This window comes from Filicampus tigris, chromosome 9 (assembly GCF_054856515.1).
Source record: "Filicampus tigris isolate MCC_2025a chromosome 9, RoL_Ftig_1.0, whole genome shotgun sequence".
Taxonomy (NCBI): Eukaryota; Metazoa; Chordata; class Actinopteri; order Syngnathiformes; family Syngnathidae; genus Filicampus; species Filicampus tigris.
This window is the reverse complement of record NC_141225.1, coordinates 3397682-3415478: the sequence shown is the minus strand read 5'-3', so window position 1 is coordinate 3415478 and position 17797 is coordinate 3397682. Positions and strand designations below refer to the sequence as shown.

The window sequence follows — 17797 nt, the reverse complement described above, 5'->3', positions numbered from 1 at the left end:
TTTCTCTCCACTCTCCACTCTCCTTCTCAGGCACTGTGAAAACTAGACAAACAATTGTGTCTAGATTCACAACAAATATATATTATTGAAGGAGATTAAAAGTTTTTACATATATGCTAGGGTGTTCCGATCAGGTTTTATGACACCGATACCGATCATGCATGAGTGAGATCGGCCGATACCGATCACATGGAATATCTGTATATTTTTCCATTCATTTATGGTGACTGCTATTATGCAATAATATCTAAAAAAAACCAAAAAAAACAGCCATATTATTGCCGTAATTTTGACAAAAATCTATATATATTTTCAAAAGTATGAAGAAATACAAAACCGTTGCTGGCACAATACAACAAGTACTCAGTCACAAAGATAACAGAAAAACTTAAATTTACCAGCTTTTGCTAACACCATTTTTAACAGATCAAAATAATCAGCAGTCTCAAAAGACTTAATTATGCAAAAAGTCAAATAAATAACATGCCACCTAAACATTGCATGGTTCAGAATATAATCAAAGTAGGAAAAATAGTCAAATGCAGGCTTCACTTGAATATACTATTCAATGAGTTCCTGAATTGAAACGACTCACGAACTTTATTGTCTTGTGCATAGACAAACTATCTTGTGCATTTGTCATTGAGACAAAAGTCACTGTTAATCTTTTAATCTCCCTGTGGCAATAATGCCACTTATACTGCGCTGTGTCCGCCTTGACTTTATTCAATGCAGTGAGCCTCGTAAACTCACCATAGTCTCCCAATTGCTTGTTCTTCAAATGTCGGATTAAGTTGGTTGTGTTGAAACTTTTGCCTACGCTCCCCGTGCGAGGTACCTTTTCATGGCATATACAGTATTACAAGACGCAAACTCCACACACACAGCAGACAATGCCATGTTCACACCAACTGCGGTGGTCGGAATATTCGATCAAAGCCTTTTATTGCCGATCAAAACATCCGATCACCCGCAGCTCATGCTATTTAGCCTTGTGTTGCGTCGCTCCTCTCTGCTCGCAGCAGAGGCGCGGCTGCGTTAGGGAGCCTTTCTGGCGGCGCGTTTCAATTGAGTCATTGTAGCTCGCGCGGGCGGGTGCGGTTGCATGCAGGGCGGCGCAAGTGATGCTTTTGGGCGGAGGGACATTGTCGCGTGTTAAACAAATCAACTTTTTTGCCATTTGAGTCTCGCGGCGGCCAAGCATGAGCTGCAGGTGATCGGATGTTTTGATCGGCAATAAAAGGCTTTGATCGAATATTCCAATCATGTAATTTTTCACGAAAATCGGCCGATCATGATCAGTGCACGATCGATCGGAGCATCCCTAATTTATACAATATCAAAATATATACAGATAGTACTGTAAAGCAAACAAAAATAAACGTTTGATAAAAAAAAAAAACATACATTATACAAGGTATTTGCTATGCTGTTACCTTATTCCGCCAACCAAGGGTGCTAAAGAACGACAATCTGATGTCTGCAGTGTTAATAATGCTCTGAGAGGGTATACAACGAGCAACTGTTAGCTGCATGAAACGTGAGAAAAAGGTGTGAACAAAGATCATAACATGACACACTGGTAAAATGATGTTACATTGGTTGAATAATTATGCTTTCTTCGATGAGCCTTTAAATCTTTCATTTTACCACGAGGAGACAAGGATCAAGTGACGGTGTGTAACAGACGGTGTGTCATGGGCGGTGCGTAGCATGTTCTTAAAAAGCTGCCGTGACTCGTCACTTCCCTTGCACATACACAGTTCAACTAGAACACAAATGCAACATCGCCACTTTCTGGTGCCTTTGGGAACTGCATTGACAATAAAAGCACATTATCGTGAACATTTTATAAATTACATTAAATTATATTGCATCATGAGTGCTAAGGAGATTTGCTGCATTTACACAAAATGTATACAATTTTGTATGTTTCGAATCATATACACCAAAAGCCTTATAAAGGTAATTGTACTCAATTTATGTAAGGAAGATATGATGCCTGCCATATATAAACCATACTGGCTTTTTCATATGGGATACTCTGCCACATTTAAAAAAAACATATATTAACTGCATATTTAAATAATAAATGTACAATTGATCAGAATTCAAACTCTAAAATAATCTGTTTTAAATCAAGAGCATTTCATTCTTACCGTCAAGGTGAAACAAAATCCTGGCTTTCACACTATAGAAACCAAACAACATGGCAGAGAAATCATTGTTTATCATACCATTCACAGTCATGGTTTCATGAAATTAAATGCACACATCACATATAAGGATGCATACACGGCCACCCCTCTCGGAGGTGTTGTTGCACTCTGGCCACCCGAGTGAAAAATTTCTGGCTACGCCCCTGATTTCCCCACCATAGTCAAAGAAAAAAGAAAAAAGAACTGGATACTCAAGGGAAGGTTCTTGTTCTCCCAGACAAAATTGTATTTCAACAAAAAAATATAGTTTTTTTACAATAATAACATGTCCACAATTTCCATGTGTCCATAAGTAAAATTAATGTTGGATTTAATAAAAGTTGACCTTGAAAAAATATGGTTATTTATCATTCTTATTCCCCCTTCAGTGTCTCAACTCAACCATAATTAACAGGTCTACAATAACTTCTAATACTTTCGATATTTTAATGTTTCCAATTCGTCTTTCAGCAAAACTCATGGCCTATGTTCCAAAGAACACAGTTCTACAAACCAGTCCAATTCCAACTAGCCTATAAACACAATTCTACATATATTTTGGTTGATTCACATATAACAGACAATCGTGAAAATCTGGTGGAGGGTTGTGTGTGGTTTGACGGGTGTGTTGATGTTGTATTTTTTCATTGCCCTTTGGATCCGTTCCGTTGTCCCTCTCACATACGGCAACGTCACCAGCCCTCTGTGTTCTTGTTTGTTTGTTTGTTTTTCCCCCCTGTGTTATGTTATTTTTGTTCTTAACCTGCCCTGCACCTTTTGTTATTGCCCACTGTGGATACTGACACCTTTTTAGTGCATGTTGTATGTGTTTTTCCTCCTGTGTTCTGTCCTCCGGGTCCGTGATTATTGTGGTGCGTTCATGTAATGTTCTGACCACTGACAGTTTATGGGTGGTGGGGTGTTCAGATGTCCAAAGAAGGTATTGATCAGTGTGTGTCGGTTTCCTGTGTACTTTTATTGTAATGTCCCCATTGTCTGTGTGATGTATGTTTAAGTCCAGAAAAGCAATGGATTGGTCCAATTCTTCTTCATGTGTGAATTTGATGCTGCCTGTAGTGTCTATGGAGTTGAGGTGGTCTGTAAGGTGTTACGTATGTCCGGTTTTAATTTTTTCCAGAATGTCGTCCACGTAGCGTTTCCATAGAGTTGGTTTGTATTCTGCTGGGGCTGTTGATAGTGCTTTCTGTTCCATGTCCTCCATGTAAAACCCACACATTGTTATATATGAATCAACCAAAATATAGATAACAAGTAAGACAAAATGAACTTAATACAACTAAAATTCTACATAGGTAATTAATCTGTCAATTCCAAAATCCATTCTTGCTTCCTCTTCATGTAGCAAAAGTTTTTCATCAAACCAAGCATTTAATCCATTCCCTACTGTTAAAATTAAGTTAATAATATAATGTCCAGTGCAACAAAGTTTTTGTACCATAGGCAAATATCATTATCTTAAGAATCCACGATACACTGTAGATATCATTTGAAGAAATGATAATAAATTGGGCCCTAAATACTGAGTGGTGGGCAAGTCCACAAAGCAACATCATTTGATGTGACAATTCATCAGTTTCAACATACAGGTATCTGTGTAACCAAAAATGTGACAGACCCCTCATATAACATTTCCTGCAAATTTGTAATTACGAGTCTTTAGCCATATCAAATGCTTTTCGTCAGTCAATAATACAGTGTTTCACATTATCAATCTGGCTCTTGCCAGGTTAAGTTTCAGAACGGCCGCAGTGAACTAGTGCGCACTCGGAGATGATTTCCAAACGAGTCCCAAACATATTAAAGTGTTATGAATCTTTGTTGTATGAGAAAAGTAGTGATGCCAGTGTGTCCCAGTCCCACCAAGCGTCAGAGAGGTTTACTGCACATTAGCTAACATTGGTTGCATATCAGAAATAGTCAAGACATAATAATATGTGTAAAATTGTCTTTGCGAACAGGTACAGTATATATGTTATCAGCCATGTTACAATTTCTCCTCCGCCCCAATAAGGTCGAGAAAGGCCACGTGCTGTGCGTGTGCGCGCCCGCTTGTGCGTTTGTGTGTGCGCGGGCGCGTCTTTGTAACCGGCGCTAGGATCCAGCGGAATTGCCCCGGCGTCATTTCTGTCTCCATCTCTCTCCACTTCCCCCCAAAGCCCACTCCTTACCCTCAAGACTATTTTAAAGTCTCTGTCATACTTGGGTTTGCACGCGACTTCCTCGGCGGATGGAGAAATGGACACCTTGTAGCGCCTCATCCCCCCAAAACCGCAGCTACTTTCATTTCTGTGACAGGACGGCGAGCTTTTTCCCGACTGCCGAATATTTAGTGTCCTCCAAAGCGCTAAGTGGAGCGCCGCTGCAGTCTCTGATGTCTGTCTCAAATGGACTAATACCACGCTGTCACTGGCTGGTATGCTCATGTTGAAGCATGTCGGGCTGATGCTGTGACGCGAAGACTCTCACGTGGACCTCAGCGAGCATCATTTTTCCGTCCGTCACATCCGCTCGTTTAGGACTCCTGAGCGTACGCTGCGTCTCCAGGCGCTGCTTTTTACGCAGCAGTGGTGTCGCCGATTTGAGCGCCAGAAGGGGAAAAACTCAACACTTGTGGCTTATTATTATTATTATCATTTTGCATGTGGACGTGCACCAGTTTACAATGTGGAGCTTGCTGCAAACGTGTTACTACTGCTGCTGGATTTTCTCTGGGGTCATACCCTCCTTGGTTTTATTCTGGGCCGAGTGCCATCCCGGTAAGTTTCATTCCCCTTGCATGTCAACAGTGGGTTTCGTCGCTTGCGTTTTTTTTTAATGAGAGAACGTAAAAGCATTCGTGTGGACAAAAAGCCGCATCAAGTGATTAAAGTCTTCCAACTGATATTGCCAATGAGTCTCGGTGCTGATAATATTGCAATTCCTTCTTCGTGCTTTATCAGCACCGGTACCGGGACTGTCAGATGCTTCAAAAGAAGCCGGGTGTACCGCTGGCACGCGGCTGTATGTGACTTGTTTGTAAGCCTCATTGTCGATTCGAACTCCATTGTATCCTCACCTGCTTTTTTTACGGTCCCGACTGGCTTTTGATTCATCATCATCTAATTTCCTGGATATAGTTTGTTGTTTTTGTTTTATTATTATTATTTCAGAGCGAACGGAGAAGAGAATCCCGTTTTGCAAATGAATGGTATTGTGACAAGAAGAGTGTTTGACTCCCGTAAATTATAATGGTGATAATAGTTAGAAGGTTCCCTTGTCAGATGGCGGCCCGAACGCATAAAGCCGTACAGACTCAGACGCATCAAACCAACATTGATGGTCAAATGTTCTGTCACGTGACATACGTATAAAGTTAGTATTATTTATTATTTATTGTTATTATTATTATTATTATTATTATTATTAGGTAGTATGCGCATATTGTGAAACGTTTTGCAACATATTTGTAATACTTAATCATTTCCAGTGTGTGTGCGCGTGTGTATATATATATATATATATATATATATATATATATATATATATATATATATATATATATATATATATATATATATATAATGGTCAAGCCTTTCATTGCTTTCATTATTGGCATCAGGATGCTGTCATGTTCGACTTCAGACATGCTTAATCCCACCAAATATAATCCAACAGAATATACAGCATGATTGAGTGAATTACTCTGAATCGATTACTTGAATGTCATTATAAAATCAAATTATTTTAAGCATGACCAAAGATGTTTTCAAAATAAATTTAATCACACAAGCATGAGTTTAACGCATCAGTGTGGTAATGTAGTACTGTGATTTTTAAGTATTGAATGTTATTTTAATGGTCTCCGTTATGCAGCAGAAATGATCCTTTGCAAACAAAATGAAAAATTGGAAGTGTAACCCTTAACATATGATAACAGATTATCTGATACTTGTCAAGTCATGATTTATGTTTTCGCTCAAAACACTTAGGCTGAGGAAAGTCTGTCTCTAGTCACCCAAAGAGTGAATTATTGACTCATGGACCTTTGATTACACTCTGAACATTGGCAGCTCCAAATCTCTGCCTCAAGACTTGCTGTCATGCTTAAAATTCATGGTGCCCTGAAGCAGTCTATAGATATGACATGTTATTACAGCCCTAGTTAGTCATACCGTTTTACCCTACTTTTCAGCTTACCCCGCAGTAGCACCTCTTTTGTATATTGCATATCGTCACTGTCCTGTGAAAAACATGTGTCCATTTTTTTCATTTCTTTTTAAATTTCTGATGTTAATGGGATGTCTGTAATGCGGAAACCCCATCAAACTAAAAAAATTAAAAAATGCAAAAAAATGGACATAAGTGTTTTTCACAGGACACCAACAATATGATTTAGTCTACATAGATGTCTAACACACCCACCCACATGCATACACGTGCACCATGCAAACACACGCATACACCAATACACACGCACGCACACACGCACACACAAAACGCAACGTTACACAACATCAAATGTCAGAGAGTCAGAGAGTTTCTGGTTGAATATATCCATATCATTACTATTTAGTCATTCATATGATCTCATACTGGGTTACAGTTGCAAAGGGCTATTCCCCCAAATGTTTGTGTTTTGTTTTCTGCGTGGGGGTGGTGTTGCTGCATTTGTCATCCAGCCAATGTCTGGAAATACACTTGGACGACTGTGTTCAATTAGCAATATTTATGTTTAAATGTGTTTTCAATGCCAAGTGTCTTAGTATGATCCAGTCAAAATAGTTGGTAAATAATAGCGATATCAGTAATTGGTAAATCACAACACTGAGATGTGTGGACTTTAAGCCTTTATAGGACAAATTCTGCAACCATTGAAAAGGTGCACATTTAATGTCTCGTTTTTACTTTTGTAACTGTTTGTTTTATGATAGTCAGTATTTTATATTTAGCATGGTTTATTTTACATTTTACTTTATCAAGTATTACTTTACTGTATTATTTTTCTTTGCTTTACTGGTAAAAAGCATGAAATCTACTGCTTTATATTAAATGTATAATGTCCTCCTAAGTTACCAATGACATTAAATTGGGTTCTGATAAATCACTCATTGATACCGTATTAAGTAATATTAAGTATTTTAAATACTTTAAAAAAGGTTATTTGCGTAAAAAGACACACTGATGTGTGTTTCCGCGTGTAGTGACTATGAATGTGCGGCGAAGCAAGCCATGATACACAAATACCATACAGTACTATATATTGATATGGACTTGTTCTCGCCCTCTGCCTTTTTCTTACATTATATCTTTCTCTCTGGCTCTATTTCATTCATTGCTTTTTGCTGAGCTTGACCACTTGCTGTCATGATATTTGCTGTGGGTACACAATGGTGTTTTTTTATGTTGAACAGCTCACACAGGATAGAAACAGAAATGAGTGTGCTGCTGGACATCATTATCAGCAAGCTCTCTTGCAGGCGTCACATTGTAAAAACAAAAATTCAAATTAATAGAAAATTATTAGTGAACCTAACTCAAAAATCATTAACTTGATTATTTGATTTCTTATGAACACTAATCTTAAATAAGTAAGTAGAACTTTTGGTTGGGGAACATGCTTAACTTAATGTAACCAAGTCCAGTTAAATTAGATATAACATCTTATTGTCCCAGGGTCCTTTGCAGATTCTTCCAGATAGAACTGCACCATTTCGTACACGCGCCTCTCTCAACTCATTGGAAAAGCCACGGTGGAATTTAATGGAACCTGTAAACTGTAAGCGGCTCCTTTCGTCTGAACCAGTGTTACTTGGTAAGTAAACAATTTTATGAACCGCAAAAGTGTTGTTGTTGCTTTTGTTGTTGTGGTTTCATGTTAGTGCGTGTCACCGCGAAGGGCTTAAGTGGCATGAATACATGATGTACTCAGCAATAATGGCGCCGGACTCCACAAACGACACTTCGTCGCATACACTGTATGTCGAAAACTTTAATGTTTTCTCATAGTGAAAATAATTGCAAAATTCCAATTAACCGTTGGAGTATTTGTTTAACTTGATAGCTTGGCTACTCAGAGCTAAGACTGCTCAATGCTTGTCCATCCCTTTAACCGCCAAAAGTCGCACTATTTTGTGACGAGAACGTTGCTGAATTAAACGCTGTTTTAGTTTTAAATATTTAATATTTTTGCTTTTCCCTTATTAGAGCAGTGTCACTCTGGTTGGTTTTGTGTGGGAGATGGAACAGATTGAATTTGACGCTTAAACTTGTCGGATATTAACAGGCACCTATTGCCTGAGCTCGCTGATTTCAGTGATCAATCAATATCCATCTCCAGATTTATGGAATAGTTTTATCTGTCACCACTTTGAAGTTTCAAAAGTTGTAGCCTTTTGAATTCATGATATCAAAAATTTTTTTTTTTTTTTTTTTTTTTAAATCATGGTGCTTGAATAGTTGACAAACAAACACACTATACATTTTAATGTGTGATCTAAAATAAATTCATTGCATTTTTTTTTGGGGGGGGTTGCTGTTGAAAAAATGATTGCACATCATTTCATGTGTGTCATCTTCCACACCGCTTATCCTGTACAGGGTTGCGGGGAGGAGCTCGAGCCTATCCCAGCTGACAATGGGCGAAAGGCAGAGTACACCCTAAACTGGTCGCCAGCCAGTCGCCGGGCACACACAGACACAGTCACTGAGAGGGAACCGATCCCACGCTGCTGGCGCACAACTCAGGTAAGTGTACCACTACACCATCAGCAACCTCATGATTGCACATATTGCCTAAAAATATGCACCTAAAACAATTGTACTTATTTACTTTGACATTACTTTTGTAGTATCAATCTCAATCTTAAAGTGGTAGTCTACCCCATTTTTTTTTTTCAAGAATATGTTCTATGCAGACCCACTAGTTGAAACAAGGCATTCTGATTAATGCTGCGTTTGTGGAAGGTTCATTACCATAGGCCTGTTTCACGTACTTTGTATATCACTCAAGTGTTGGGACCTAATAAAGTAAGTCAAGAAATACAGGACACAATGCATATTCTCCTCAATTTGCAAAATGCTACAAAGTTCTTGACTTGTATCTGTTCCCTTTGTAATTTCAGTCGCCTAATGTGACAGCACTTCAGACAGTTGTCCTCAAAGGCCTGCCAGTTCTCCTCACTGAGGACTCCACTGAAGTTTACAATACTTGACTCACAGGTAAAAGAAACATTGGTATCAGTTTATTGACAAATCATGTTTATGTATTTCATATTTAATTTAAATTATAATTATTTTCCCCAACACAGTTAAAAAAAATCCCCTTGGATGAACTAAAAAATACATAGTCAACCAAGCGTACTGTATATAAAATCTTTAAAATGAGTTCAACTTAAATATTTTAGCAATTTCCCTCCCTTCCTCCTCCAAATGAAGACCACATTCAATAACTAGTCCTGTGTGCTTTTTTGCAGGACACAGTGAAAGAAGAAGCACTTGCCTCAGTCACATTTGGGGTTCTGAATGTAATTGAAGATGCTCCGCAGCAGGGTCCAAATGGAGTGCACCTCCAGCCCATATCCACTGCTATCATACTTGGGTGGGAGGTACTGTTACGGAGAATATCAGAGACTTTTCCCAGGCAGTCTGTCTTCTGTTTGAACTCATGTTTGCCCTTAACTTAGACTACCTGAAGTCCATGTGAAACACATTTCGATTCATTCAGGCAGTGATGTTTGGATTGGGAAACAAAAACTTCCCTCCCAAATTAATCACACTGCAGAACAAGCTAATGGCGTAGGCCAGTTTGAATTGCTAAATATAGACTTTGCATATTTTGTGAAAAAACAAAAACAAAACAAAACAAAAAAACGTTAGTGTTCCAAGCAAATGTTTAATGTTCAAGCGTAACTTTTATAGTATTTGTATGAGTGATTTGTTTATTGACAATTGGTGTTTGTGAGGCAGTGATGTATTGTATGTTAATTTCATGACTGCTGTTCATTTAACAAACATGAAACAAATACACCGCAAATAAATGTTAATGGCACTAAGTTAATACACTGAGTGTTCTGCATTCATTGTTTTTTGGGGCTCATTACAGGAATAAATAAATACAATGTTGATTGAGTAAAGCAAACTCAGAATAAATAAGGTTGTGATACTAATTAATTTAAGTTAAATTGAGTACCGCAAACTAAAAATATATCAGTTAATTTAAGTTAATTAATTTAAGTCCTGCTTATTCACAACAAATAAGTTGGTGAAATTTGATTTATCTAAGTTCAAGTGAATTATTTTTTTGAGGCAACGACTTTGCATATTTTTGTGGGGAAAGTCAACATATTGTATTTTACAGTGCAGGCCGGAACTTCCTATGTCACAATTTGGCTATTTACCTTTGAGGTACTCAAAGCCCTTTAACGCTATCTCCTCATTTGACCTACTAATGACGTAGCATCTGGAGCAACTGAGAGTTCAGTATCTTGCTCAAGGATCCTCCTTTTTATCCCTTATCAAGTGTCCATCTCTCACAGATCCAAATAGCTCGCTAAGAGAGTGATTGTGAGAATGTTGTGCTGATTTAGTTTGCTTTGCCTAAAGATGTTAGTGTTTCACTTCATGTTGTTGATATATAACGTGGTACGTGAGTGAATTGTATTTTGTGCACTAATTCAAGGGTCAAAGCTTTAAGATACATTGTCCCTTCTCCATGACTGCACGACAAGCTTTGCCTGACTGCCGAATCTTAGAATACTTTTTTTTGCACATTATGTAATCAAGATTCCACTATGTTTTAGAGACAGTAAATAATTTGTTTTTAGCATTTGTTGAAGATAACTTTCTTCGCCATATAAATGAGGGTCCTTTGTAGAGAACCCAGGCCCAGGCTAGAAGGAACATGCCCCAACAATGATGCTGAAGCAAATATATATTTTATTCAGTAATGGACATACAAAATAAAAAATACAACCATCATTTTGTTGTCATGCCTGTTGTAATACTGAGTGAACTGGACAGAATGGAAATGTATGTTTGATTGTTCACTGTGCAATTGTGGTTGTGACCTTTTTTTTTTTTAGGGATTTTGAATGTTTTCCCTATGATTGTTGAGCTACACTCTGGGTACCTGTTTGAACCTACACAGGTTACGTAGCATAAAAAATGAATGGAGTGTTTGAACGTCACCCTGTCGAAAATGAGTTGATTGCATTTTCTTTAAGAATGTAACTATTTGGAAGTGAGGGAATCTGTTATTTACCCTGCTGCTGTTTTCAAGTAAAGAATGAATATATATTGTTGAAAGCCACTATACAATACAGCAGCATAAAACGACCCACACAGTGCTGTTTTAAATACTACATCTGTAAAACAATGCACACGTGATTTCATTGTTGGTGACTTGCAAAATACTTTTCCCGTCCAAAGGTAATATGAGTGTGGTCCAAGGAAAAAAAGTCTACATCTAATGTAACGTTTCACTTGGGTTCTGATCAGTGTTAAGTTGTGTTTGGATCTCTGCCGTGAGTTAAGTATATGTGGTAGCTAGCGTCCATTGGAGTAAGATGTGATGCTGATTGAATCTTAACAAGTACACAAATTCAATTCACTTTCAGTAATATGCATATTTCTACATCAGTCACCACTTGTGACAGTGTTTGGCGGTGCAAATTGTCAAAAAATTGTGTTATAAAAGTCCAAATACCAGGCTATACTTCAGTGTTTAGCTCTTTACAGTGATATGTGTATGATTTATCAACGTTAGTGTTTATGTGGAAAACCGTATTGTCTGTGGTATCTTCTTATTTACAAAGTACATGTAGATTTTTTTTTTTTTTTTTGGACCCGCTGAATAATGAAGCAGACAGCTCATGCCTGACAAGTCTACTTGTGGGAGGATATGACGCCCACAATCGTGGCCCTTGCTCCCGCCTGCAGTGTTTAGAGACTTGTGGTTAAGCGTTTTATTCTCAGAGATTTCTAGGAGCGGAGAACATTGTTTATGCTGGAGTCCACCTTAATAATGTCATACTCAGCTGCAAAGCAACATCGGAATGATTCAGCCAACTGCGACTGGAACTACAGGACGTTGTTGGGCGCAGCCTGCTTTCGCAACCTGACTGCAGCTAACATGCCTCTGGTCATCCACACGACGGTCGCTTTATAGCCACGCAAACATCTGTTGTTTTTGGGATGAAAAGTGCTGAACGCTACCACAGGCGTCTGCTAGCTGACACAGGGCATCACTTTTTCCTCTTCTGTCGGCAGCATGCCGTGTCAGCATTGAGGCATCACACCCCTGTCATTGCGCTGCTCTTCAGCCCTGGGTTAACAAAACACTCAAGAGATGGAGAACGAAAAGGAAAAAGACAGAAAAGACGGGAAGAAAGAGATGTTTGGCCTTCAATCTGTCACTTTCTGATGTGAAAAATGAATGGGCCCTGTCGCTCCTTGCTCGGGAGAAAAAACAGAACAGTCATTGTAATCTCCCAAATGCCTCCGCTAGCGAATCTGCTGGCCCAACGTGCGTATCCCTCTCTCCATCTCCATCTCTGTCTCTTTTTGCTCCCTATTTTAACATTCATCCTCCATCCCAGTGCAGTGAGCATGCATGTGAATTCATGTGTAGCACATCCAGCTCTTTAAAATCCAGCGACAAATGAGACAGCGTGTTGGTTAACTATTCTAAGCAGGCATCTGTGTCACCAACCTTCTCTCTGAGCTTTTTTGTCACAGTGATACGGGAGGCAAAGAGGTGGGCGGGGGCTGACATTTAGGGAAGAGATTGGATATGCTTCGTGGCCCTCGGTTGCCAACATTATCATTATCATCATCTCAGTGCTCACTGGGCTATTATCTGGACTCCGCTGTGACCAGGAAAATTCTTGCGCGTCTGTGCGAGGGTCACTTTCTCAGTGAGCTTAGGGCCTGTCATTGCCACACCAGCTTTCCTTAATCGATTGATTAAAAGATACCAAGACTTGCTTGTGTCTACAGAAGATGTGACAGTTATGGAAGGAGTGTCATCAGGCAGTAATACAATACAATCCTTGTAAGATGCTGTTTTTAGTACCCTCTGCATTTCATAATGAGGCGGTTGCTTGGAATCGAGGAGGAGGGAACTGACAACAAGATAATGGAAAATGAAAAAAAAAAAACACCTTCCCTTTGTGAAATTGATTCAAGCAGGAATTGATCCTGTATTGTCGCACAGGCGAAGTACAGATAAATCGGTGTGAGAATAACAACAATACTAATGTGAAGGGCACCGAGGTGCTTGTAATATCAAGGATATGATGACTGAAAAGAAGCCAAAGCACCGTCTTATTTTGTGTTATTGATCAGTGTTTCCGCTCAGCTGAACATAGCAGATTTCTATTGCACTTTTTTTCTGCGCAGCTAATAAAATCACGGCTCCACTTCGGCTTCAAACTGACAAATAACTGCCAAGAGTTCCCTTGCTTTCTTCCCCGTCTTCTGCCCTGTTGAACCTGCAGTCAATAAGCTTCTGTGGGCTGTCCCTCTCTCTCTCTCTCTCTCTGGCCATTGTTCCATTAAATTGTTTTAATCAAGTACAGTGCTGCATTTCCTGGAGAATGAGGCTCCTGGTCCGACACTTTCTGGATGGTGCCACCTGAATTTTGGTTCGGTCAGTCAGGCCTACAGTATTTATGAGCACTGTCCAACACAATTTATTTTCATCAGTTGATCTGCTTTCTGTTTCAAAGTTCCATTCTTACCGTTATCTTTCTGGAATATACATGGAATACCTCTTATCATCCTTTTTTTTAATGTTTGTCTTATCAATAGAACAAATGCTGCAAGTCTGAGTCTGCAACTCTGGCTGCTTTTGGGTTTGCATACAGCCACACAAACCACAGAGACATGAAAAAAGGGGAAGAAAATATGTACAGACAGCATGAGATGTTGATACGAGTGGAGAGGAGCACACAACTCAACCCTTACTCTCCATTTTGCCGTGCGTGATGCTTCTATGTCACTGTATGGGGTTGCAGAGTGTTAATCTGACTGAGGTTCGACTGACAAGCTGCCGGCCAGTGCAGGCTGATGAACCTAAGTCGTAGCGACACCAAACAAACACCAAGAGGAGAACAGAGAGGAAGATGGAATAGAGAAACAAATAGAAATGGTGTGAAAGAGTGCATTTGGTCTATCCCTGCCCTCTAGATTGAAACTTGTGACGGCGTCAGGTTGTTTTAGCATCGCTGAGATTCAAATTGACGGCGTATCCCTGACAGTGAGGCAGCTGAAGTCTGCCAGGTGGTGTTTTTTTGGCCAGCGGTGCCTTGTCAGGACTTTCAGACACTTTCTGTTCATTTGTCAGACTTGATAGGTGGCCATTCACTCTAGAGCTGTGACAGCTCTCCAATACACCAGTGAAAGGTGTAGATGGGTGTTCCTGCCATTTCCCAGAACACTTTTTCATCTTGAATGGGGGAATGCACTTCACTCGCCTCCCATCAGTCATTGCAGCTGACAGGGATGGAGGCAGCTACGTTCGCCTCTGAAAGGTAAAAGCAATGTTACCACCTCACTACGATATTTGCTGCACCAGTTAGACAATAGTGAGATTTTACTGAACACTTTTTCTTAGGTCTTTTGCTTCTCTTCCTTATACTTCATTCAATCATTTTTAACTTCCATCATCATTCTTTAATGTTCTTCTTTCTATCCGTAGAGCACTATTAGACTTTTTAGGCGCCCTCTGTGTCTTTTCATCTATGCCTTTAACGTTTCATCCTATTTTCTTTTTAACAAAATTGATCCTCATTGACATCTTTGAGTTGGCAGTAAAATAATTATTACAATAAATATTTGTTCAAGATTCTGGATTATGCATTAATTCAGCATCAAATGGTATGATGAGAAGACTTGGGCAATCTTTTAAAATATCCTGCTATCATTTCAAGGTGATGTGCACTGGCTTTGAAAACACTTATATTGTTGAGCTTCTCATTCCATTCATCGTTATCTTGAGCAGTGTTTTTCAAACTTTTTTGAGTCAAGGCACATTTATTTCATTGCAAAAATCCCGTGGCACACCACCAGCTGAAATAGTGAAAAAAAAAGAAGCTTATTTTAACAATATAAGTATTATATCGTTTATATAAGCATTTTTTTTTTAACATTGAAGAATGACGTTATATTATAACGTTTTGAATAGGAATTAAATAAACATAAAGAAGAAAGTATTTTATAATGTTTCATATTGATACTTACTCGGTGTGAAACATGGGCCTGTTTGGATAAACATGCGTCACCAATTTGCTTGTCTCTCAACAAAGACAATTAGCTACCTGCAGCTGCTGCTGCTGCTGCTACCTACTGGTATGGAAAAGTACTACAATGTAGTAAAGACATGATTACGCTGCCAGGCGCTTGACCGCACAGGCACACAAATGAGATAATTTCTCACGGCACACCTGACAATATCTCGCGAAACACACACACAGTTTGAAAAACACTGATCTTGAGAATGGGTCCTTGATTTAAAACAGAAAAAAATCTAAAACATATTGACAATAAGAGTTGTTACAACAAACACTAATTTTGTTTCATCCAATTTTGTCTGCTGTATTGTATAGCAAACGTGAAACATGACAAAATGTCTTTCTTAGCTGGATTTTCAGGCAGGTTAATGTGTCGCTCATGTCTTCTTGAGCTATATTTGAGGCAAACTACGGTATCACGGTTGTTTGTCTTTTTAATGATGTCTTAAACCATACAGCTTAGTGCACGGCTGCATGCAAGCAAGGCAGTGTTCAGCGGGCCATGTACATCAACTTTGGGCCCACACTCAAAGCTCTCCTCATTGTCAGTTAGACAATGTAGACAACTATTATAATATGAATATATTATCATATTATTTGGATTTGTTCATGAAGATTGGTATTCATGCCATGTAACACAGAAGAGAGTGTTTCTGATTTTATTTCAGCTGTTGTATATCATCTCCCTTCTGTGGGATTGAAGAAAGTGAATAAAGAGGAGAGAGAATGATGGGGGAAAAATTCAGTGCATGTCAAGAAGTATTGTGTCACACATGCAGAAAAGAACTGTGCAGCTCTCATTAAATCCTTGTGCAGTGGTGTTGCTTTTTCCACTTTAATGCTTTGGAGATGCTGGCTTCCTCCATGGAGGGAGAATGGGACTTTGGGGCACCAAGACAAGTGCATAGCCCAATTTGTCTTGGGTCCACTGGGAGACGATTTAAACAATAATGCGTTGCTTCTTTCTTAATCTCTAGTGACATCTCCTCTTCTCAGTTTTATATCTACGTCTTGCTATCCCCTATTCTTGCTGTTGTTTTCTTCCATATGTCTTTTCATATTCTGCTGGTGTGTTTTTTTCAATTCTCTGGCTAGCCTTGTGGGAGATAAAGACAATTGAGCCTCTGTGGTTTTGACTAGAACCTGTCCAACTAATTAAACTATACATCAAAATATTGTTAAAAAATAGGAAGAAATATATATATTAAGTTAATCTAAATTAGAAACACCTGTTTTCCATATAAATGGCATGACAATCATGAGACAGGTACAAATAAAAAAGTGAAGGAGAAATCCGCATGAGTCATCACTGGGAAAAATAAATAAACAAACAAACATTTCCCCACAAAACCCAAAGGGCAACTGATATTCATTGATTAGTTATGCTTTTCTGTTCTTTCTCTGCACACCTGAATTATTTTCCTTTTCCTTTTATTTGACCTTCTGTGGCTTGCAGCTAAACTCTGTTACTCGATTCAGCATGACGCACACTGTACTTGAAGCTCAGCCAGCACAAAAAGATGATGGCAAAAGTACACAATAGCAAACTTAGTGATTTGTCGGAAAAAATAGGTTGACATTTGGACCCACTTAATATGTAATGCAGTGGAGTGAAAAGTGTGTGTGTGCGTGTGCGTGTGTTTTGAATTATTTGGGGAAAGAAAGTCCTGCGGCTAAAAAGTGGACGAAAATTGATGAGACATCTTGAGGAGTTAGATCAAATAAATGTGTTTGTAATTTTATGATTAAGACAAAATACTGAGAGCAGCTTTTTAACACATTTTCTTCCTGTGCATGGCAACAAATGCACATTTATAGGAGATTGCTAGATGTAATAATAATCCGTTCAAGTGAATGTTAAAAGCATAGTGTCTTCAACAGCTGGTAATTAAAATTCCCTTTATATAATTTGGAACATTGGACTTGAGTGCTTTCCCGTGCTTTCTTGAAACCGTCCTTCTTTACGGCCCTGCAGCATAATCTAAATATAACATTTAACATGGCTTGTGTCAAGATTCCTTTTGCCTGCATTGTACTTCACACTTTTGCCTTTGTGACACACAAGTCCTTCTGCAACAAAGCATCAAAGGGATTGATTTTAAACAAACGAGCCAACTTAATCCAGAGAACCTTACTACTTTCACTCATTATTGTCTACAAAAAAACACTCAGACATTAAATAGAGGCAACGATTACGCCACACAGCCTCCGCAGAATGAGGAAACTGAAGTAGTTTTGCTCCACCTCTGCAACACTTCTCAAACATATGTTACGTTCAAGAGCGGCATTATATTTGTTTTGCTATTTTCA

At 38.8% G+C, this 17797-nt stretch overlaps 1 protein-coding gene and 1 long non-coding RNA gene across 2 annotated transcripts in view; both read left to right on the top strand.

Annotated features, from left to right (window-relative positions):
• The first annotated feature begins 4395 nt into the window (after positions 1 to 4395).
• The window catches only part of LOC147141662 (receptor-type tyrosine-protein phosphatase gamma-like), a 458048-nt gene continuing 444646 nt past the window's right edge, over positions 4396 to 17797 (top strand). Inside the window, exon 1 of the mRNA XM_086039819.1 lies at positions 4396 to 4975. Coding sequence (XP_085895945.1) covers positions 4882 to 4975 — 94 coding nt within the window. The 5' untranslated portion in view covers positions 4396 to 4881. The remainder of the gene's footprint in view (positions 4976 to 17797) is intronic.
• Positions 7878 to 10293, top strand: LOC147141664 (uncharacterized). Its single transcript, XR_015088043.1, has 4 exons — positions 7878 to 8010; positions 8796 to 8942; positions 9320 to 9416; positions 9671 to 10293. It is a non-coding gene; the product is annotated as an uncharacterized LOC147141664 (long non-coding RNA).